Source organism: Chiloscyllium plagiosum, unplaced genomic scaffold, assembly GCF_037043375.1.
Source record: "Chiloscyllium plagiosum isolate Xiang-an unplaced genomic scaffold, Cpla_swu_hap1 HiC_scaffold_32, whole genome shotgun sequence".
Lineage (NCBI taxonomy): Eukaryota > Metazoa > Chordata > Chondrichthyes > Orectolobiformes > Hemiscylliidae > Chiloscyllium > Chiloscyllium plagiosum.
In genome coordinates, this window is record NW_028270170.1 from 38,106,456 (window position 1) to 38,131,243 (window position 24,788).

General features: G+C 41.0%; 1 protein-coding gene across 1 annotated transcript in view; it reads left to right on the plus strand.

The window, feature by feature from the left end:
• Positions 1–3,632: 3,632 nt before the first annotated feature.
• Positions 3,633–24,788, plus strand: part of LOC122540010 (unconventional myosin-Id) — a 533,316-nt gene continuing 512,160 nt past the window's right edge. The window contains exon 1 of the mRNA XM_043675298.2: positions 3,633–3,859. Coding sequence (XP_043531233.2) covers positions 3,765–3,859 — 95 coding nt within the window. The 5' untranslated portion in view covers positions 3,633–3,764. The remainder of the gene's footprint in view (positions 3,860–24,788) is intronic.

A 24,788-nucleotide genomic window follows, 5' to 3' on the forward strand; every position in this document is an offset into this window, starting at 1 on the left:
ATTTTATGATTCTATGATTCTGTGAAGGGCATGGGGTTGCACAACAAATCAGAATGAATGTACATAGAGTTCTGGATGGTTGTATGACTAGAGGAAGTGACAGAGATAGGAAGGCAGTTTAGCTATGAAGAACACAAAGTTGAGAACTTTATATTTCATATTGTTTCTCTGAGGCACATAAGCAGATCAGTGAGAACAGGGTGATTAGACTTTGGTGCGAATTAAGACACAGCAACATAGTTTTGGATGAGCTTACTTTTATGGATGGTTGAAGCAAAATCTTTTTCAGGAGACCATTCAAATGAAAATTAATTTTAGTGCTAGGCATAAGTCCCCAAAATTATTTGCTTTGAGGGTCTGCAACCTTTGATTGGCATGACTTAAAGGTCTGTTGCAGAACTAAAAAAGAATTAGAAGGAATGTATGTGCTGGATTTTTTAAAATCTTTGATTTCTAGACATTCATTGTTACTAAGAGGAATGTTTTGTGGAATTCCCATCATCTAGGCCAGCATCAAACACTGCAAAGCTCCTGTCCATGAATAAACCAAAACATGGAAATGATCCAAAACTCTGCTGTGCAGGTTTTAAACTTGACCAAGTCCTGTTCACCTTTCACCCTGTGCTCTCTCACCTACTTTGGTAAACATATGGAGTTTAAAAATGTTATTCTTGTTTTCAAATTCCCCACATCCTTTTCTTGATAATCTCCTCTAACTCTGCATCTCTCTGAGGTATCTGCACTTCTCTAATTCTGGCCCCATTGTGCATCTGTAATTTGAATCACTCTGTCTGGGCTCTAAGCTCTGGAATTCCCTCCCTACACCTCCCTGCCTCCCTAAATTGCCTTCCTCCTTTTAAGCTATCTTTGAAACATAAATCTTTGAGGAGATTTATGATCATCTGAATCACTATCCTAATGTCTACCTTAAACATTCACTCCCACCACTAATGTTACACAGTAGCAACAACGTGCCCAACTTACAAGCTGAACTTAAGCAACTCTCTTTCAATAGGCCCCGCAAAGCCATGGCCTATACCACTTAGATGGACACGGGCAGTAGATCGATAGGCATACCACCACTTGCAAGATCTGTCTAAGCCATTACCAGCCTGACTGGGAATCACAGATCAGATTTTTCAGTCTCTTGATAGTCAGAGACCAGCCATACCCTGAGAAGTGTGGCTGGGTCACTCGGATGAGCTGTGCCAGTACTATGTGGGAATTTCCCGGGAAGTTGAAACTCTAAATTATGTAGTGTCTTAAAAGCTTCTGAAAAACTCCCAAAATCTATGTTAGAGTTGTAAACCTCAGATAATTCTGACTTACGTTAAGTTAGCCAGGAATGATTAGAGGATTAAAACCTCCTCTAATTTCTGGCTATCTATAAAACTGACTTCCTTTGACTCACCACTGGACCTAATCAATTACTTGACTTGATCAGCATTGCTGGAAATGTGTTGCTGGAAAAGCGCAGCAGGTCAGGCAGCATCTAGGGAACAGGAGAATTGACGTTTCGGGCATTAGCCCTTCTTCAGGAATGATCAGCATTGCTCACAATAGAAACCTAAGTGACACCCCATTCCTGCCATAGACATACAAACCCCGACCCCTAATGCATGGATACCTGACTTACCACACTCCTTATGGACACACAACCAAATCCCCATCCTGGACACCTGCCCACTCCCAACTGTAATGGATACCTGAGGGCAACAGAGCTTACCCCCCCTCCCAGACACCATTACATTTCCCTTCCTTACATACCTTTCATCTGTACCTCCCCATAACCCCTCCACTCTACCACCATACATTTGCCACTCTATGCCTCACCCATTTGACATCTGTAACCCTGCCACCCACCTTCCAACCAAACAACCCCATCCACCTCATACCCTACACTTCCAACTTAACTTATGCATTTGCCTTTTCTCAATTACCTGGTGAGATGACTTTGGGACTTTTAAACATGGACCACTGCTACTACTGATAAAAGATGTTGTGGTTTCCCTTACAATCCACTCACCACTGCCTTTGCCGTTTCCTTTATTGCTTCAGTTATGTGACTTCTATCTCTGAAGGTCATCCAGAAAAATCACAGAAAGCATACACTAGACTCACTTTTCTAAACAGGGCCGGCTGCTTTAAATGTTATAATATTTCAAGTGCTCACCCAGGTACTTTTTAAAGCTTTAAGGTTTCCCACCTCAACTATCCTCTCAGAGAGTGTATTGCAGATCCCTATGCCGTTTGGGTGAAAAAATGCTTCCTCAAATCCTCTCTAAACCTCCTGTTTTTCATTTTAAAGTATGCCCCCTTCTTATTGATCCTTCAATGGAGAGAACAGCTGGTTTTTCATTGATCCTGTCACATTGATCCTCACCAGATAATTGAGAAAAGGCAAATGCATAAGTTAAGTTGGAAGTGTAGGGTATCAGGTGGATTGGTTGGAAGGTAGGTGGCAGGGTAAAGTGCCAGGATAACCTCTCATAACCTTAATGCACTTCCATCATGTTTTCTTTACACCTTCTCTGCTCCAACAAAACAACCCAACTTATCCAGCCTTACTTCTGGGTCAAAATGCTGCAACCCTGGCAGCATCCTGGTGAATCCAAAAGAGGTGGAAGAAGTGGCCCATTCTGCCCATTAAAGGCACTACAATAAATGTGAATTGTTGAATTGAGCCACCATGCTAAAGATGACTTGGTTTAAAAAGCCTTGATGTGGAGGTGTCAGTGTTGGACTGGGGTGGACAAAGTTAAAAATCACTTAACACCAGGTTATAGTGCAACAGGTTTATTTGGAGGTACTAGCTTTCAGAGCACTGCTCCTTCAACAAGGAGCTGTGGAGCAGGATCATAAGACAGAATTTACAGTAAAATATAGTGTAATGCAACTGAAACAATATATTGAACACACCTAGATTGCTGGGGTCTAGATTAAAGTGGTGCTGGAAAAGCACAGCAGGTCAGGCAGCATCTGAGGAGCAGGAAATTTAATGTTTCAGGCAAAAGCCCTTCATCACCCTTCACACAAACCAAGATTACTGTTAAGTCTTTCATCTTTTAGAATGGGTTACAGGTTTCAGATCATTAATACGTAAATCCCAGAAATTCTTTTGAGTTGCATTCTCGAGATAACATATGAAAAAAAAAGTGACAGCTCAGCTCAGACAATGCATTAAAGTTTAAACAGCGGAATCATCTTTAGCCCCTGAGTGTACCTGACAGCCAGCCAGCCGCCTCCTCACCTGAGCACCAGGTGGGGACGCGTGTGGGGCGAGGGGGCGGGGCTAAGGGGAACCAAGCGCCGCCCACTCGGCGAAGGGGGCACGCGCTCCTGCCCGGACGGCCAGCCGGCAGGCGCGTTCCCGCCCTTCCAAAGCCAGGGTGACGCGCCGTGCCACGGGAGCGCGCCCGCCTTCCGCGCTGACATTTCTCGCCCAGGTGAGGTGCGGCTGCGGAGGGTTGGTTGCAGTTTGGTCGGAGTAAAGGAAGGCGATAGTGAGTGAGGGAGGGAAAGAGAGAAAGAAAGAAAGAGGAAAATAATCCAGACGGGAAGCTTCACCAACATCACTGCATTGGAAGGAAGACAAATATACTGCTAAATCCAAAGGAAACCTGTGTGCGGGGTTAAAGTGTGTGTGTGTGTGAGAGAGAGAGAGAGAGAAAGAAAGAGTCGGAGTTCTGGTCAAAGAAAGAAAGTCTCTTCTATCTTCTGTTCCTCTCTCTCTCTGCCGGTCCGGAGAGACACAGGGGGAAACCATGGCGGAGCAGGAAAGCCTGGAGTTCGGGAAGGCAGACTTTGTTCTCCTGGACACCGTCAGCATGAGAGAGTTCATGGCCAACCTGAAACTGAGGTAAGAGAAGGTTAAGGGAAAGAAGAGACGTCCCCTTTTCCCTTCCCTACACTTGGACCATGTGTTAGAAAAAAGAAGGAAATGAGATTTAAAACGAGGAGAAAGGTGCTGGGGATAGAGGCTGTGTTCGACTGTGTAACGTCAAAGCAGGGGAAATTCCTAGTAAACACACCGATTTGGTGGAAGGTTTCCCTGGGAGCGGGGGGAGTTAATCTAACATTACCTGTTCATTTACATCTGGGGAAACTGAAACTTCTTGTACTGATTGTTAGGATACAACCCTGGCGGCGCAAACTTTTTTTTGGAGTCATGATGTTGGAGGTAAAAACTTGTCAAGTGTTGCTTTCTGTTTCATTCCATGAGCCTTACTTGTACAGCGATGTTCTGCTCCATCATAGAGGCGAAAGTGATGTCTGCCCCATTGTATGTGGAGCATATTGTACAGCAGGTAACGTTGCTACGATTGTTAAAATCTAATTTTATTGCAGAGCTGTTCTCTGAACTGTCTCTTTTAATGTGGAGCAATGATGGGAATTGGCATAGCCTGGGAGGTAGTGTTGGTGAGGAGGATATGTGTCTGCCTTATTCCTGCTGACAATCCAAATTTCTTTTGTGATGGATTTATCTCCCCCACTCTTACAAAGCCTAAATCAAATACATTTCTCTAATGTCTAACCACTAAGTATACAAACATTCATTATATCTATGTACATACATATATACATTCATATGTATATGATTGACTGTGCCACCCCTTGCACTGTGTGCATTTAGGCAACTACAAGGCAATATTCCAATTATTGTTCTCAGTAAATTATGATCTGTTGTTACCTGAAATGCAGCAGAAGCAACAACAATGTTCAAGATATAATTTAATATAATCTTAAAAGAAAACTATGGGGAAATACTGGGGATTGGGATGAGGAGTGTAATTTCTGAGAATCAGTACAGGAATGGAGGGCTAAATGGCAACCTCCTATGTCCCATGATTCTTTGAAGAGTGTTTTAGATGTTACTGTTGGAATTGAACTCCTAGCTTAGCTGATTACTTTAAAATTGCGTGCATTTACATTCTGAACAACAGAGGATGATTACGAGTGTGTTACAAGACTAACACAATGGAGGAGTTGAGTGTTAAAGATTGTGTTTTTTTAATTGTCCAGCCACACTCCGAGTTGACTGTATTCTGTTTTGTGACTATTAATTGTATCACTCCACAAATGGTTGATTGTTTCATTCTGGCAGCCATAATTGCTGTGTGCCTTTGTGTCATGTGGCATGGAGGAGAGAAGTTTGCTACAAAATTGTACATTGTACGTCAGTATAGTTTTTTTTTTAATGCAGTTGCATGTATTGTCAACCCATGTTGTGAAGTCAAAAGGATTTAGGGGTTGCCTGCACAATTGTAAATTGCACTTTAAAACTGTTCATTGTGTGCTCAGTACTTTGAGATGTTTGATATGGAATCACTTCTTCTCAAGTTAAATTTAGGCAGCCTGTTATTTGGGATCTGGCTCCTGATGATTGTGCTGTTTCTATAACCCAACAGCAGGCAATTGGACCCGGTCTAACCCGTGTCTACTACTAGGCTACAGAAAACGAAAATAACAGCATACACAACAGGAATAGGTTCACGGTTGATGGGCTCCCAGAATCTAAATTAAAAGAACAGTATAAATGCAGCATCAATGATTGTGATTTGATCTCCGCATCAGTTCTATGCTAGAATCATAGAGTTGTACAGTTTGGAAACAGACCCTTCGATCCAACCTGGCCATGCTGACCAGATATCCTAAATTAATCTAGTTCAAATTGCCAGCAGTTGGCTCATATCCTTCTAAACCCTTCCTATTCATATACCCATCCAGATGTCTCTTAAACGTTGAAATTGTACCAGCCTCCACCACTTCCTCTGGCAGCTCATTCCATACAAGCACCACCCTCTGCATGAAAACGTTGCCCTTAGGTCCTTTTTAAATCTTTCCCCCTCACCCTAAATGTTTGCCCTCTAGTTCTGGACTCGCTCACCCCAGGGAAAATATGATGGTGACTAAACAGAAATAAAACTCTCCATTATAAATTTTACCCCAAAAATGAATTCTGTTGAAATTCAGTTCAGATTTCTGCTTTGCTTTTCAATTTGGCTCCTAACAATATAATTCTAGCAATTTTATTGAAAGACTGTCTGAGTATCTAAATAGATTCTGATCATTGATGCATTCTAATTTAGTTATCTTGGCTGATGAGGACTTCGCTCCCTGTGTTCCTTCATACATTGAATCATTTTATTAAGTTACTTTAACACAAGTATATTGTTGAGATAGGAAAGGATCTTATTGCATTTTGTTACTTATTATTTTTAAAAGTATTCCAATGAATCCTTTTAAGCAATATTTGGTCTATATGCCTGTATGTGTCAAGTTGATCAGTGTTAGCAAATTGTTTTACCAAGGTGAGTATCAGTTGTGTTCATTTTTACCCTGATTGATATGTTATACATCTGCATTTCTTATAAGGGGTTATCGACTAATGATTCCCTTCATAATGTGGGGTGCTGAAGTTAACTTCAGCACAATTACTGTTTAGTCACTGAGCTCAGGACAGATTAGGAATCAGTCCAGAAATCACTGGTCCAAATAGTTCACTGACACACTCTACAAACCAAAACACTATAAGATCATCTTCAGTTTGAAAATATTCTTGAATTCTATTCATCCCACCCTAGATATACTGCAACATGTGAATAGCAAGAGGAGAAACTTACTGCTTTTGTATTTCTAGACTTAGGCCACAGAAAAAAAGTGTAGGTAAAGTTTCTATTCTTGAACAAGGTTTGTTCACCAGCTCAACCTCTTGAATTTAGGCTGTGGCTCAATTGTAGCATTTAATCTCTCCCTTTTTATGCAAAACATACTTTGAGGGTATGACATTCAGATTTGTAGCCAACATTTTAGATTTATTTTGATTTGGTTCCAAGAAGTGCTATAATTGACATTAATCCCTTCTGTGAATTTAGTAGCCAACTATGCTTAATGCTTGGTAATTGGACACGTGGAGCAATGTTTTAATACTGTCAATAAACTTCAATAGTTATTGCTATTACAGCAAACAAGTAGCCTACAATTGAGAGTAACTTGTTTTATATGCTTTTGTTTTAAATAGACCTTTTGTTCTGTAATATATTTTATTTTGCCCATTGCTATTTAGAGCTACCTTTTGGAACAAAATTGAATTCATTGGTAACAGTCTTAGCTTTGAATCGTAAAGTTTGTGGGTTCAGGTCCCTATCCAGAGTCTTGAGTGCATCAATCCAGACTAGCACACCAGAACAGCTTTGTCTCTCAAATGAAACATTAACCCCGAGGAAGTAAGCGAGTGTCCTGTTTCATATTTATCCCTGAACAGACATCAATCTGCACTGTCTGGTCATTATCTTGCAAATTGCCTGCTGTATTTCTTGCAACATAACAATAATTAAATTTCAGAGGTATTCTGGCTGTAAAATGCTTTGGGAGGTTGTGAAAATGAAAGGCAGTATATAAATTCAAGTCTTTTCTTCCTTGATCTCCAATTTAGTGCTAAACCACTGGAATGATTGGACCAGTTCATGTCTCCTTGAACTTTATTTGGTGATCTTGCAACTAAACCATCATCAGTTTACCCTATGACAGGCCCTCTTTTTCTTTTTCTTTTCTGCATTGTCTCTCCTTCTTCTCTCTTTCTTCAGATTCTGTCTGCACCTCATCCCCCGCCCCCAATCTGAGCTTGCTTAAAGCTTCTTGCATTTGGAGCTTTTTCTGAAAGGTTCATTAAATGGTGAGTATTTCCAGTGTTTGCTATTTTTAATAATATGGACTCCATTGGCTGAATGGTCTTATTCCTATGCCATCATGGTGTTATGACTGTGTTTTTATGAGAGTAAGACATGGGAAGAATGGAAATCTTCTATTCTAAGGGTTTTTGTTCTTCCTTGTTTGAAACTGCAAGTAGATTTAATGTTTCAACTGAGAGCATTCCTGATGGTTTATCTCCAGGTTCCTCAATGGTCAGGTGAATGTAGGCTTGAACAATAGGGCAGTAGAACTCTCAATAATCAGAGTTCTACAGCACAGAGACAGGCCCTTTGACCCAAATTGGTCCATGCTGACCAAAATGTCCATCCATGCTAACCCCTGCACTTGGCCCATCTCCTCCTAACCTTTCCTATCTGTGTATTTGTTCAAATGCCTTTTAAATTTTGTTAATGCACCCACCTCAACCACTTCCACTGGCAGCTCACTCCATCTGGATGTAGGTTTGCTCGCTGAGCTGGGAGATTCGTTTCCAGATGCTTCGTCACCCTACTAGGTGACATCTTCAGTGGGCCTCAGGCGAAGCACTGTAAATGATTCCTGCTTTCTATTTATATGTTTGGGTTTCTTTGGGTTGGTGATGTCATTTTCTGTTCTTTTTCTCAAGGGGTGGTAGATGGGGTCTAACTCGATATGTTTGTTGATGGTGTTCCAGTTGGAATGCCATGCTTCTAGGAATTCTATTACATGTCTCTCTTCGGACAAGCCAAACAGAGACACGCACGGGAATTCCTAGAAGCATGGCATTCCAACTGGAACTCTATCAACAAACACATTGAGTTAGACTCCATCTACCATCCTCTGAGAAAGAACAAGAAATAAGATCACCAACCCAAAGAAACCCAAACATATAAATTGGAAAGCAGGAATCATGTACAGTGCTTCGCCTGAGGCCCACTGAAGATGTTACCTAGTAGGGTGACGAAGCATCTGGAAATGAATCTCCCAGCTCAGCGAGCAAACTGACATCCAGAACCTCAACCTGAGCTACAAATCTTTTCAAACCTTGCTAAGCTCATTCCATATATGTACCACCCTCTGTATAAAAGAAGTTGCCCTCGGGTTGGCTTCTATTCTTTTCCATCTAACTCTAAACTGATGTCCTCTAGCCCTCGATTTCCCCAATCGTGGGCAAAAGACTGTGTGCATTCACCTGATCTATGCCTCTCATGATCTTATATTCACTTTCTATAAGATACCCCCTCAGTCTCCTACACTCCAAAGCTAAAAGGTCCCAACTTGTCCAACCTCTCCCTATAACTCAGACCAGAGAGTCCTAGTAAATTTCTTCTGCCCGCTTTCCAGTTTAATAACATCCTCCCCATAGCAAGGTGACCAAAGCTGAACACAGTACACCAAGTGCAGCCTCACCAACATCCTGTACAACTGCAACATAACTTTGATTAGATTAGATTACTTACAATGTGGAAACAGGCCCAACAAGTCCACACTGACCCTCCAAAGAGCAACCCACCCAGACCCATTCCCTTACATTTACCCCGTCACCTAACACTACGGGCAACTTAGCATGGTCAATTCACCTAACCTGCACATTTTTGGACTGTGGGAGGAAACCGGAGCACCCGGAGGAAACCCATGCCAATAGTTGCCTGAGGTGGGGATTGAACCTGGGTCTCTGGCGCTGTGAGGCAGCAGTGCTAACCACTGAGCTACCGTGCAGCCCACATGTCTATACTCAGTGCCCTGACTGATGAAGGCCAGTGTGCCAAAAGTTGCCTTAACTGCCCCGTCTACCTGTGACTCCACTTTGAGGACCTTGCACCTGAACTCCCAAGGTCCCTCTGTTCCACAACACTACACTCCTTAAGCCCTACCATTCACCATGAAACTGCTACCTTGATTTGACTTTTCAAAATGCAAGACCTCACACTTATCTATATTAAAACTCCATTTGTCATTTCTCGGCCCACTTCCCCAGCTAATCAAGATCTTGCTGCAATTTCTGATTGTCTTGCTCATTGTCCACTATACTACCTATTTTAATGTCATCTGTAAACTTACTAATCATACCTTGTACATTCTCATATAAATCATTGATAGAGATAGCAAACAGTAATGGGCCCAACACTGACCCTGAGGCACTCCATTAGTCACAGGCCTCCAGTTTGACAAGCATCCTTCCACTATTACTCTCTGATTTCTACCATTAAGCCAATTGTGTATCCAATTTGGCAGCTTCCCCTGGATTCCATGCAATCTAACCTTCCAGAGCAGCCTACCATATGGAACCTTATCAAAGGCCTTACTGAAATCGATATAGACTAGGTCTACTGCCTTCACCTATTCAACCTTCCTGGTCACTTTAAGAATGAACTTTAACAAAATTGAGAGGCATGACTTCCCTTGCACAAAGCCCTGCTGACTACTCCTAATCAAATCCTGTCTTTGCAAATGCATGCATATTTTATCTCTTAGAGTCTTCTCAAGTAACTTACCTACCACAGATGTTAGGCTTACTGGTTGATAGTTCCCAGGTTTTTCTTTGCAGCCCTTCATGAATAATGATAGAATATTCACTACCCTCCAGATCTCCAGCACCTCATCTGTGGCTAACGATGATACAAAATTTCTTTTGCTGATTCAGTACCTCCATTGCCACTTCATAGCTTCCTCTTGACACTACTGGTATTAACGCAGCAATGGGTAGGGATGAACCATTCCAGAAGCCTGAAAAGCGAACCCATTTGGAATTGATAATGGGCTTCCAGGAGGGTTCCTGTTCCAAAGACACTCATTGCTTGATCAAGGGACCCTGATTCATAAAAGTTGAGATACAACAGGAGATGGATGGGGTGCTCATTGAAAGCCATCACCGATTACTGCCCCTTGCCTTGGCTATGGACAGAACCCTTCCCCTCTTGATGCTTTGGCAATTCTGACTCTGGTGGATGCAGTAGCAGCTCTCAACCTCCTGAGGCGCTATCTGCAGTGATAACTGTCAGGATTTGATGGGCTAGCAATATCATAGCAGATACCACGATTGTGTCCATCTGAGGCCTAGGATTGCCAGGTGACTGAGATCACATGTGAATGACAGTCGAATGGAGGATGCAGAGTGAAGGAGGGTTGGTAGCAAGGATAGAGGTGTGACTATGATTTGGACCCCATGTGGCGTCCCTGAATTCTGTATGGAGTTTCTTTGAAGAAGGGGACTCCCTTTGCTTTTCAGGCCTCCTGCCCGATCAGCTTGGTGCCTGCTTTGGCTGAATACCCATGGCAGTGGATGAGACCCATCCTGGCCTCAATTGGCAGGAGAGTAAGAAGAGAATCCTGGCCTCGATTGGCAGCTGGGTAGGAAAAACATCTGTGAAGCTCTCAACCCTGGATTTAACCATGGCTGAAATTGAAAGTCAGCACATTCCCCATCTAGTTGACTCCTGACTGATTAAATGTCAATCCCCAAAGCACTGGGGACAGTATTAGATTCTCCTCAAAGATGTGAGAATGCTCTGGCATTTCTGTCTCTTTCCCTCGCATTTTCTTTTTGGAAATGTCTTACAAGCCAATCTTTGCACACTTCAAACTATTTCTCCCCCAAACCACCTTTATGTCAAGGCAGTCACCTTTATTTGAGCCGTGCATTCAGGTGTTTTCTTGTATCTTAAGGGCACAAAAGAGCTCATTATCCACTTGCACACAATTCTGGCTGGTGAGTGTGGTAGTCATCCATCTGATAGCACTATGACTAATTCAATCCCCTCCCCACCACCCAGGGTGCTAGAGGGCAACAAATTGGACAAAGACCAGAAATTGAATCTGGACCTCTCCTAGTCTATGCATAGTTCATTTCCATGTTGGGTAGCAATTTTACTAATTCAATGATTAGGAGAACCAGACAAGCTATTTTTAATTCACGAATACATGTTGATATAGAAATACAAAACTACAAGTCAGCTTTGTATTACATTTCTGAGCAAAATGTTGTAAAAGCTAATAAAGTATACAGAAGCAGTTCCACATGTATTTATTTATTTATTCAGTGTTTTTGAATTCTTCAGAAACAGCATGAGGATGCAATCAAAAATTCCTTGAGTGAATTATAAGCAAAGCATATATTTCTGCTCCTGCTGATAAAAGCCCATGCAGAAACAGCCTGTCTCCTTTTTCATTAAATTGCACACAGTGTAGAGGAGTGAGGTGGGGGTGGGGTGGGGGGGGCGGGAAGTAATACCAAGCAGAAAATTAGTGTGAACGATTTGGGTTCTTTTATGGGACATTGTTTCAAATTTTGATCTGTCTGATCAGGACCTTTCCAATATGCCTGGCACTCGACCAATAGAACGTGAAAGCAGTGGTTTTAAATTTAGATAAAATCTGTTGAACTATTGCTCGCCATAAGATTTGAGGGTGTGGCTTGTAAATAATTTGCTAACTAAGGTAAACAGTTAGGACTCATTTACTTTGGGATTACTCATGTATATTCTTTGTGGACCAATCTGTATTCCTTGTTTTGAGATCTGAACCATTTTCAGTAAGTCTCTGACACACATTGCTGCAGTGACTTAAAAGCCAGACAAAGTGGTTGTTATGAAAGGCTAAATTGGGCACCATAGTCTGTTAGACAATAATTTGCACAAGAAAGTACTGTGGTTGAGTGATGTATTAACTGCAAGTACTTATCTTGAGCGCTTTATGTATTTTTGGAGAACCCCAAGGGAATGTGGAAAACATGTAAGAATTGTTGTAAAACTGTAATTTGTCATTGGCTGAACTTTGTAATTATAGGTGGCCTTCCTTGTAGAATCGTTTGTACTTAGCTCCTACAGTATCACTTGTGGAAAGGGTTACACTGGGTCCTATTTTAAGAACACCAGGCACAAATCCATTCAAAAAGATGTAAACGCTGCACTTTCTCTTTGCAAAATGTCGATTTATATAGAATGTTAGCAGTTTATATTGGTACAAACTTGAATGCTCTAGCAAACTAGTGAGAGTTTAAAAAAAGAGTTGGTATGATTGAAAGAATTATACATTTATAATTATAAATTATAAATAGTTAGTTGTGCGTCATTCTGTGCAATTTTGCAGCTGAAGATTCCTTGATCTCAGCCATGTTTCAGACTAAGTACCTAATGCATCAGGTAAGTTTGCACTTTTTGTAAAGAAATAAAGACATACTATGCATGTTGGAAATGTGAAATGTAAACAGGAATTTGGCACCTGAAATAAGACACAATAATGTAATGTCTTAAGGCCATCACCCCTTCTCCCTAAAGAAAAATCGCAGGATTGTTCATTAGGGGTCAACAGTGGATCAATGTGAAGCAAATAATCTGTTTGTTTACAGATGCTGGTAGGTGTGTGCTTCCCTTCTCAGAGTTTTTTTATGATTATCGTCTGTTTAGTTCAGACCTATATTATTACAGATTAATCTAATTTACTATGGGCATTTGGGACCTCTTGAGAATTGAGAAATTAACTTGAAACATGAGGAAGAAGCCTAGTGAAGTACCAATTGTGCAAAAGCACAAGGCTATATCACAAAAACAGGAAATATTTGAATGATAATTGAAGGTAATATCTAATCTTCAGATTTAAAAGATTGCAAAATGGTTGAACATTGCCCTTGTGTTTTATGCAATCTCATCCACTCAGTACAATAACAGTTTATTACTTCCCATCCATTTTTCTCTTGAAACTACTTATCTAGCCAATACCATAAGCAACCAGGGACTCTGGCAATAAAAGTGCAAGATAGCTGGTTGGGTTCTTTGCCACTCTGCACGTGGGAGAACCAACCAAGATTGAACTATTAGTGTTTTTAGTTTATTTATTAGCTGGGATGGGGCAACTGAAGTACAGGAAGAAAAATAACAAAATGAGAAGAAAGATTGAATCAATAGAGAGCAAAGAAACAGAAAGGAAAAGTACATTCGTTTTTAAATTCAACATTTTTTAAAAGAATCTGAGGTGATCTGCTATTGAAAGAAATGACGCTTTGGAAATTAAATTGATCTCCTTTTTAGCTGAGGCTGAGAAAAATAGCAGAGCTATGAACCACCTCATTTTAAAACAAAGGCTTTTTGCCGTTTAGTAGGAACCCACCTTTTTGTGATGTTTAATTGACAGTGTCTAATTGTGTGTCATGCTGTTGAGAGACACACGACTGTGTGATCCACAAGTCCTGTTTTTGTCAAATTCTGATCCAAAAATGATATTTTAAAATCCTGTTCGTTGATTCAACTTTCATTGTTTCCTTGTTATTTGCATTCGTTGTATCTTAAGTTATATTGCTTTGAAATAAACATGATTATTAGTTTTAACCTGAATATAATAATCTGACAGTATGATGCTGTTTTTTGAAATAGACAGCAAAGCATGCTTTTGTTGGTCTTCAGCAATTCTTAGTCTTGCAGCATGTAGTTCTATCAAAGCTCAGTTCTGAAGAAGGGTCACTGGACCAGAATTGTTGATTTTTGTCTCCACAGATGGACCTGCTGAGGATTTTTTCAGCCATTTGGTTTTGTTTCTGATTTCTTGCATCTGCAGTCCTTTTGGCTTTTTGTTCCATCAAAGCGACTTTATAGAGATACAAGTTCCCATTCATTAACTGTTCAGGCTGTTCAAGGGCAACTGTTTTTCTTCAATGCAACATATGGTCTTGCATTGCAAACCTTTAAAAGGAGATTTTACTATTCAGCATTGATGAAATGTACAAGAAAGCTCGTTGTACTGTCTCTTCAATGTTTGTTGAGGAGGCTGTCACACTTAGAATATTTGACTTGCGTTCGCTCTCTCAGGGAGGAGAACCATGTATTGATGGACTTTGACATTATTTGTGACATCATGTGTTTTGGTTTACAATTAAAAATAGTTTTCATTATTCTTCAGTCCCTAAATTGGTGAAACCCCTCACATCACTAATTTGACATTTCTATTTATCTACTGTTTGTTTCTATTGTTATGTGGATAGAGTGGCAATTTTATGAATGGTTTTACTTAAATCTATGATCATTTCGATGTTGATTGAGATTGCCTGAAGTTAGAGAGAGTTTACTTCACAAACAGGAGCATGTTATCCATGAAATATCACCAAATCCCCTGAGGGCTAAGTTTGAGGCAATCAGTAGGGTAATTCAGAAGGGAGCTCCAGAGTGGCTGTCAGGCTAATTTGGAGGAAGAGTGGAATTGATTAGAAAGTAAAGTTTCGCAATTAGTTACCTTGTACCTGAATAAGCATTACTGTGGTGGTTTGAGAGAGTCATCATAGAATTATTATCAATATTTGTACATCTGTGTATAGTTGACCTGACCGTGGGCGGCACGGTGGCACAGTGGTTAGCACTGCTGCCTCACAGCGCCAGAGACCTGGGTTCAATTCCCGCCTCAGGCGACTGACTGTGTGGAGTTTGCACATTCTCCCCGTGTCTGCGTGGGTTTCCTCCGGGTGCTCCGGTTTCCTCCCACACTCCAAAAATGTGCAGGTTACGTGTATTGGCCATGCTAAATTGCCTGTAGTGTTAGGTAAAGGGGTAAGTGTAGGGGAATGGGTCTAGGTGGGCTGCGCTTCAGCAGGTCGGTGTGGACTTGTTGGGCCGAAGGGCTGTAAGTAATCTAATCTAATCTAATAAACTGTAGTGAGATTGCAGCAACATGGGAGAACAAACAAAAACAGAGCAAATCATGTTGAGGACACAAGTCCTTTTGGGAAAAGTAAAACTTCAAAGTAGAAAAGAACAAAGGATACCTTGCAGCTAGGCAAATACATAGTTATTTATACTATGCAAAAAGTGCATTTGTGTAATGTCTTTCTCAATCTCACATCTCGCAACGGTCAAGAAAGTACTTTTTCTACGATAACTACTATTATAATGCAGAGAAGTAAGACAGCAACTTTGTATGCCAGTCTGCAAACAACAATGAAATAATAGAACATAGAACATAGAAGAATACAGCGCAGTACAGGCCCTTTGGCCCTCGATGTTGCGCCGATCCAAGCCCACCTAACCTATACTAACCCACTATCCTCCATATACCTATCCAATGCCCGCTTAAATGCCCATAAAGAGGGAGAGTCCACCACTGCTACTGGCAGGGCATTCCATGAACTCACGACTCGCTGAGTGAAGAACCTACCCCTAACTTCAGTCCTATATCTACCCCCCCTTAATTTAAAGCTATGCCCCCTTGTAATACCCGACTCCATACGCGGGAAAAGGTTCACGCTGTCAACCCTATCTAACCCCCTAATCATCTTGTACACCTCAATCAAGTCACCCCTAAACCTTCTTTTCTCTAATGAAAACAGCCCCAAGTGCCTCAGTCTTTCCTCATACGATCTTCCTTCCATACCAGGCAACATCCTGGTAAACCTCCTCTGCACCCGTTCCAGTGCCTCCACATCCTTCCTATAGTATGGCGACCAAAACTGCACACAATATTCCAGATGCGGCCGCACCAGAGTCTTATACAACTGCATCATGACCTCAGGACTCCGGAACTCAATTCCTCTACCAATAAAAGCCAGTACGCCATATGCCTTCCTCACCGCACTATTTACTTGGGTGGCAACTTTCAGAGATCTGTGTACATGGACACCAAGATCCCTCTGCTCATCCACACTACCAAGTATCCGACCATTAGCCCAGTACCCCATCTTTTTGTTATTCTTCCCAAAGTGAATCACCTCACACTTAGCTACATTGAATTCCATTTGCCACCTTTCTGCCCAGCTCTGCAGCTTCTCTATATCCTGCTGTAACCTGCCACATCCTTCCTCACTGTCAACAACTCCTCCGACTTTCGTATCATCCGCAAACTTGCTCACCCAACCTTCTAACCCCTCTTCCAGGTCATTTATAAAAATGACAAACAGCAATGGTCCCAAAACAGATCCTTGCGGAACACCGCTAGTGACGGCACTCCATGAAGAAACTTTGCCATCAACTACTACCCTCTGTCTTCTTCCATCCAGCCAATTCCTAATCCAAACTTCCAACTCACCCTCAATGCCATATCTCCGTATTTTCTGCAGTAGCCTACCATGGGGAACCTTATCAAATGCCTTACTAAATTCCATATATACCACATCTACCGCTTTCCCCTCATCAACCTCCTTCGTCACCTTTTCAAAGAATTCAATAAGGTTTGTGAGGCACGACCTGCCCTTCACAAAACCATGCTGACTATCCTTGATCACATTATTCCTATCCAGATGTGCATAAATCCTATCCCTTACAATTCTCTCTAAGACTTTGCCCACAACAGAAGTGAGACTCACCGGCCTATAGTAATGTTCTAAAGATGTTGGTTGAGAGCAAAATTTTCAAAAGAAAACAAACTCTGGCATGCTCAGGCCAGTGTGTTCATTCAAAAAATGTACAAATGCCATTTGGGTATGAAATCTTTCCTTGGAATGCCTTTCACGTGCAGTTTTTGTAATAAGGATATTAAAGTGCTTAAATGAGTAAAACTACTATATAGTGTTTAAAATTTAACACTGGTTCACTTTTTCCTTTCGAGTGATTCTGAATATGTACGATGTATAGTTGTTGTGTGTCAGTTCAGTTGGGGATTCTAACCTATAAATAGATCTAGTGGGCTGAGGTGTCTATTACTTGATTATTTAACCTAGTTAAGCTTGCAACTACAACCACTTGGGATATAATTTGTCTGAGTCAGCAAACCCTCAGGACATTTGGGATTGGTGCTATAGTCACAGTTCTAATTTACTGTGCAATATTATAGATACATAATTGTCATTGTCTAATCATAACAGAGGTTTTATATTTTATCTGTTCAGTTAACAGGCCAGGAAACTGCTTGTCTTTTACCAGCTTCTTTCTTTACTCATTGGAACATGATGGACTTCTCACAGAGAAGAATATTCTTGTCCTGTTAAATTCTAGATGATCGAACCATGATGAGAACACTAGACAAAGGGGGCAAATGAGGCTGTTACCTCTTTGATACTTCCCAGATTTCTTGGAATTGTATGAATATAGCTAGAATTAATTCCGCTATGCGGGAGATAGTTGGTTTATGGAGATAACCACAAAGATGCTGTGTTGACCTTTGCATTGCAATTGGCAGTCTCTGGAGCATTTATAGTTAGAGACATAGAGATGTACAGCATGGAAACAGACCATTCGGTCCAACCTGTCCATGCCGACCAGATATCCCAACCCAATCTAGTCGCACCTGCCAGCACCCGGCCCATATCTGTTCAAACCCTTCCTATTCATATACCCATCCAAATGCCTCTTAAATGTTGCAATTGTACCAGCCTCCACCACTTCCTCTGGCGGCTCATTCCATACACGTAACTCCCTCTGCGTGAAAAGGTTTCCCCTTGGTGCTCTTTTATACCTTTCCCCTCTCACCCTAAACCTATGCCCTCTAGTTCTGGACTCCCCGACCCTAGGGAAAAGACTTTGTCTACTAATCCTATCCATGCCCTTCATGAGGACTGCAGATGCTGGAGATCAGAGTCAAAAAGTGTGGTGCTGGAAAAGCACAGCAGGTCAGGCAGCATCCGAGGAGCAGGAGAGTCGACATTTTGGGCGTAAGCCCTTCATCAGTACTTACGTCCTTCATTAGGGCTTACACCCAAAATGTTGACTCTCCTGCTCCTTGGGTGCTGCCTGACCTGCTGTGCTTTTCCAGCACCACACTTTTTGACACTGGAACATTCACCTGGTGGAAATCTAAGAAAAGAATAAGAGAAGGCCTGTCAGTTCTTATCCTATCATTGAATAATGCACGCTCATGCTCCACCCTCATTAATTGCTGGTACTATTTTTGGAGTTGGGGGAGAAAACCTCAACACAATATGTTTTCAATCTGCAATTTTAAGTTACCAATAATTCTTTGAATGCTGTTTCAGATTACCATTTACGCTGTGCACTGTAATATAGAATCTGAAAATGGTACTGTCCTGAAGGGATAGAATAGGTGTAGCAGCCAAAATTCTTGTTTCTTTTCCAGGCATTTACTTTCACCTGCTTCTATTTTTTTTGTGGGGTTGGGACAATAGAGGGGAGAAAATAGATTGGCACTCTAAATGATGTTTGTTTGTTTGAAGAGCTGGTACAGACATGATGGGCTGAATGACCTGAGCACTGGAACAATTCCGTGATCTTACATGGGAGCAGCGCAATGCAGGTTGATCACCCTTCTTCAACATCATAGAATGCATCTCAACTTGCCAATTAGTCATACTGTGATAATGTAAAGCTATCCATAAGCATTTCCAGACAGACATGCAGAAGATTAATGAGCCACTAAGTTAGAGAAAACAATAATGTTACAAAAAGATGGAACTAATCCGTTAATATTCCAGTGCTTCCAGTGTTGATTTGAGGGAAAACTGGAGAATGATTTGGGCAATTTAGACTGTATTTCATTTCCGTAGATTTTTTTGTTGCCCTTAAGGGAAGTTGGTAATGTCACTGATTCTTTATTGTGTGGCCCGTGTTATTGTTGAGGTTCAACTGCCACCAGAGAAACTGATGGAATTTAGTTAGTAAGTGTGGCAAATAAAGCTTGTCTTTGTATTGGTGAGCATGAAACTGTAATTGATTGAATCTGGACAAAGTAACACCAGACACCGAAATGTGGTGGACTGCACTCCAAGATGGCCTTGGTTCAAGGTCAGAAGGCAACAAATGCTGACCTTGCCAAGAACCTCAAAAAAAATTAAAAAGACTGCGTATTTTATGAAATCTGTTTTTTTTTTTGGAGATTCTTTAACGGTTGATTTACAAAGTCAAAACACAATTCATCAGAATCAACATGATTTTATGAAGAGTAATCATGTTTGACTGACCTGCTATCATTCTTCAAAGATGTAGCAAGCAAAGTAGATAATGGGGATCTTGTAGATATAGGATATCTGGATTACCAGAAGACATTTGATAGGGTGCTGCACAAACTTAACATACAGTATAGGATCACATGGTGTGAAGGGTAATGTTTTATTTTGGATGGCGGATTAGCTAACTAACAAACAGAAAGTAACAACTCATCATAAATGGATCTTTTTCTAGTTGGCAAATTGTAATTGGTGGTATGCTACATGATGCCATATTAATTTCTTAAAATGCAGAGATTAAATTACCATAGCTAAATTTACCAATAATATTGAAATAGCTGGGAAAGTAGGTTGAAATGAAGAAATGAATATTTAGTCATCGAGATGTACAGGATGGAAACAGACCCTTTCCATGCCTGTCCATGCCGACCAGATATCCCAACCCAATCCAGTCCCACCTGCCAGCACCCGGCCCATATTCCTCCAAACCCTTCCTATTTGTATACCCATCCAAATGCCTTTTAAATGTTGCAATTGTACCAGCCTCCACCACATCCTCTGGCAGCTCATTCCATACACGTGCCACCCTCCGCGTGAAAAAGTTGTCCCTTAGGTCTCTTTTATATCTTTCCCATCTCACCCTAAACCTATGCCCTCAAGTTCTGGACTCCCTGACCCCAGGGAAAAGACTTTATCTATTTATCCTATCCGTGCCCCTCATAATTTTGTAAACCTCTATAAGGTCACCACTCAGCCTCCGAAGCTCCAGGGAAAACAGCCCCAGCCTGTTCAGCCTCTCCCTGTAGCTCAAATCCTCCAAACCTGGGAACATCCTTGTAAATCTTTACTGAACCCTTTCAGGTTTCAAAACTTCTTTCCGATAGGAAGGAGACCAGAATTGCATGCAATATTCCAACAGTGGTCTATCCAATGTTCTGTACAGCTGCAACATGACCTCCCAACTCCTGTACTCAATAATCTGACCAATAAAGGAAAGCATACCAAACGCCGCCATCGCTATCCTATCTACCTGTGACTCCACTTTCAAGGAGCTATGAACCTGCCCTCCAAGGTCTCTTTGTTCAGCAACACTCCCTAGGACCTTACCATTAAGTGTATAAGTCCTGCTAAGATTTGCTTTCCCAAAATGCAGCATCTCGCATTTATCTGAATTAAACTCCATCTGCCACTTCTCAGCCCATTGGCCCATCTGGTCAAGATCCTGTTGTAATCCGAGGTAACCCTCTTCGCTGTCCACTACACCTCCAATTTTGGTGTCATCTGCAAACTTACTAACTGTACCCCTGATGCTCATATCCAAGTCATTTATGTAAATGACAAAAAGTAGAGGACCCAGCACTGATCCTTGTGGCACTCCACTGGTTACAGGCCTCTAGTCTGAAAAGCAACCCTCCACCACCACCCTCTGTCTTCTACTTTTTGAGCCAGTTCTGTATCCAAATGGCTAGTTCTCCCTGTATTCCATGAGATCTAACCTTGCTAATCAGTCTCCCATGTGGACCCTAGTCGAACGCCTTACTGAAGTCCATATAGATCACATCTACTGCTCTGCCCTCATCAATTTTCTTTGTTACATAAATTGATATAAATAAGTTCGGTGGATGGTCCAAAATTTGAAATTTAATATCAATAAATGAGTAGAGTCAATTTAGTTATTGCATCTTTGGAGTCGTATGTAGCCCAGACCATGTAAGGATTTTTTTTTTTGCGAAATGATATTAGTGAATCAGATGGGTTTTAATGACCATTGACAATAGACCAAATATTTTCACAATTCAAATTTCATGGTCTGTCATGGTGGCATTCAAACAAAGGTCCCCATAATATTATCTGGCCCTCTGGATTGGAGTGACATTGCCACCCACACCATTGCTTCTGTCTGAACTCTGACCAGAGGTTTGCTGGCGTTCCTTGACTTTTGGCAGTGTTTGGCAGTCTGCTCAAACAGTGTATCATTTAACTTGTTCCAATTTCCCTGTCTTTTCTAAAGATCTTATATTCTAGAATGTTTTGTTCCCATTAGTGGAGCCTCTGAAATGGCTACCACGTCATACTGTTTAAGTTGACCTTCTGCTTCTGGTAACTTGTTTCATTCCTTATGTTTCATGTATTTGAGTTCCGAATGCTTATCTGCTTGATCACATTCTTATTTCGTGAAGATGTTTCTCTCTCGATTTTGACTTGATTGTACTTTTCTTGCTAAAGCTTGGTATTATGCTCCATGGGCAATTCAATATGCTCTATAATTTGCTTATTTTTGTCATTTTTTGCATCTGGAATATTTATCTTAATTACTTCTCATTTGAGTTTTGCTGTCATTCGTCTTTCTTATTTTTAGGTTCATATTTCTCTCTAAATCTTTGTCATCCTCTTCTCCAAATTGGTTCACCATTTTTATTAAACCTACTCATACTTCCTAATGAAACTTTTGTCCAGATCTTGTTCAGCAACAGCAGTACAGTTCTTACTAATCAGAGTAAGAGTCCTCCTGCTGCATGTTGCTTAAATTCAGTTCGGGTCTCCTCCATAATACTCCACCATTCTAGTTCTCCCACTGCTGTTTAAATTCACCACCCAGGCATCACTGTTATCCTCAACTGCTCAAGTTCTCTCTTGTTCTAACTGATATCTAAGTTGTTTTCCAGTGTTGTGCAGTTAAGTTTTCTGTTCAAGCTGAATGACCTAATGAAATGGATCAGCATCATTTTTATATTTAGAGACATAATCACATGAGCTATGACACTGGGTTGAATCATTTTTCTTCTATTAAATGGATGAACCTCAAACAAGCTGAATCCAACTTAAGTAATGTCTGACATCAAGGGTGGTATGGTGGCTCAGTGGTTAGCATTGCTGCCTCACAGCACCAGGGACCTGGCTTTGATTCCACGCTTGGGTGACTGTGTGGAAATTGCACATTCACTCTGTCTATGTGGATTTCATCTGAGTGCTGTGGTTTCCTCCCATAGGCCAAGTGGACTGGCCATGCTAAATTGCTCATTGTGTTCAGGGATGGACTTGGAAGGGTGAACTTTCTAGGGAAATGCACGGTAACAAGGATAGGGTAGGGAGTGGGATGGGATATTCTTCAGAGAGTCGGTGTGGACTAGATGGGCCTATAATAATGACCTGCTTTCACACTGTAGGGATTCTATACGTAATATCTTGAATCCAATAAACAACTGATCCAAATCACCCAGTTATTTGAAAAAATACTGTTTATGATCTCTTCTCCATCTCTCACGTAAATGAGCCTTTGAAATATATAACACGGTTTTGAAGGGGCCTGCATTGTCTGGTCTACAGTGCAGATAAATTCACACCTTTGTCCCACTCCTCCACCCTCAAGTCGTGCACATCTTTTTGCTCAGTTACTTTTAGTTCCACAGACCAGACCTCAATGACAGTATGTAAAAAAAAAAAAATCTTTTCAGTTCTACTTACTGTTCAGTTTTGAAGTCTTGTTGCTGATGGTCTGCCCATGTGACAGTTGATTTCTGTGCTTGGATAGTCTCCATAATCTGAATGTGTGCCTTTGTAGGTGAGGGATGTTTGACAAGGCTTGTTTATTCTGCCAGAATTGTAACTGGGGTGTGTAATGGTGCGTAAATCATGTTGTGTGGTACAGGTGTAGCTTTGGAAACCAGCAGTGTTCTAGGTTACTAGCTAACCCCTTTTTAATTTTGGGCCAGAGGTGTATATTTGAGGAAATGTGATATTAAGAAAGATAATAAGTACTGGAAGTGTTGCAGGTCAGTCAGCATCAGAACGTGAAATAAGTTAAACATTTTGGATGGAATTGCAAGCTACACAGGAAAAGAGGTGTTTATGCAAGAGAGGCAAGTGTGTGCAATTGTCAGGAAGACATTTTTAGCTTATGTTTAATATGGGTTTGGCATTCTCATATTTTAAGCATTTTAATCATGTCTTGGTGCTAAGAACTGATCATGTTTTAATTCATATGCATTTTTCCATATAAATGACTAAAGTTGAAATTGTTGAGGCACATGATACATGCAAGAATTACAAATGTATTAAAGTCCTTAAATACATTTATTTTCATGTTTTTCAGATAATAATAAGTCATGGGTTGTCAGTATCATTTAAAGAAATTCATCATCTGTACTTCCAAAAGACTCATTGTGTAATGATTTCACTTGATCCTCTCTTTATCCAGTTAGAAGTCTTGCACTTCCATTGCTAATTGAAGGATGCAGTTTGTTAATGCTTTGTCTCTGTGCAGTGAAGTGCATGGAATTTTTTTTTGTTAATTTTATCTGAAATTCTGTTGCTTTCCAAATGCAAACTATTTGTTGTATAGTCTCATGTGCATGACTTCTTAGTTCTTAATCTGGTAATCTGCCATTGACATTAAATGTAAACTTGAAAGATTTTTTGACTTGGGATAGGAATTCAATCAAGGTTACTTGTATCAGTATGTGCATGTTTCCAGCAGGGGCATGATAGTCAGTCAGATCTGGGGCTGCAGTCTTTGTTTTTGGTCATGGATTTCTAACCTAGTGCACTGAGGCCAATTCTACCAACTCTATCAATTGGAATTGGTCATCTTACTCTCAATATTGTCTCTATTCCAAGATTTTATTGATGATTATTTCACTCTGTTCTCATGAGAATTCAGACAAGTTTGTCCACTCCTGTGGGACACTCTGGGCACGTGTGTCAACAGATTGTTAAATTGGTGATGACGTGTGGTGAATACAGAATGACCTGTCCAAATGCAGCAAGACTTGCCCAATATCCAGGTTTAGGCTGATATTTGATAAATAATATTCATATCAAGCCAGTTGCGATAAGGGAAGATCGGGGAGCAAATGACTGCAGATGCTGGAATCTGTATTGAAAACAAAAAATGGTGGAAATCACAGCAGGTCAGACAGCACCCGTGGAGAGAGAGCAAGCTAACGTTTCAAGTCTCGCTGACAATTCTTTAGAGCAATCTGTGAGAAAATCTAACTGTTGTCCCTTGACATACAATGGCACTACTATCACAGAATCCATGAGGTCACCATTGACCATGTAAGTACTGTGGCTAGAAGAATAGGCTAGGAATCCTGCAGCATTCCCCAAAACATGTCCACCACCTACAAGGTATAAGTCAGGAGTGTGATGAAAAACCTATGTAGGACAAAGCATCCCACTTGATTGACACAACATCTGCAAATACCAACTCTTCCCACCACCAATGCACTGTGTACACCATCTACAGGATACAGTGCAGAAATTCATCAAAGTTTCTTTTGACAGTGCTTTCCAAACTCATGAC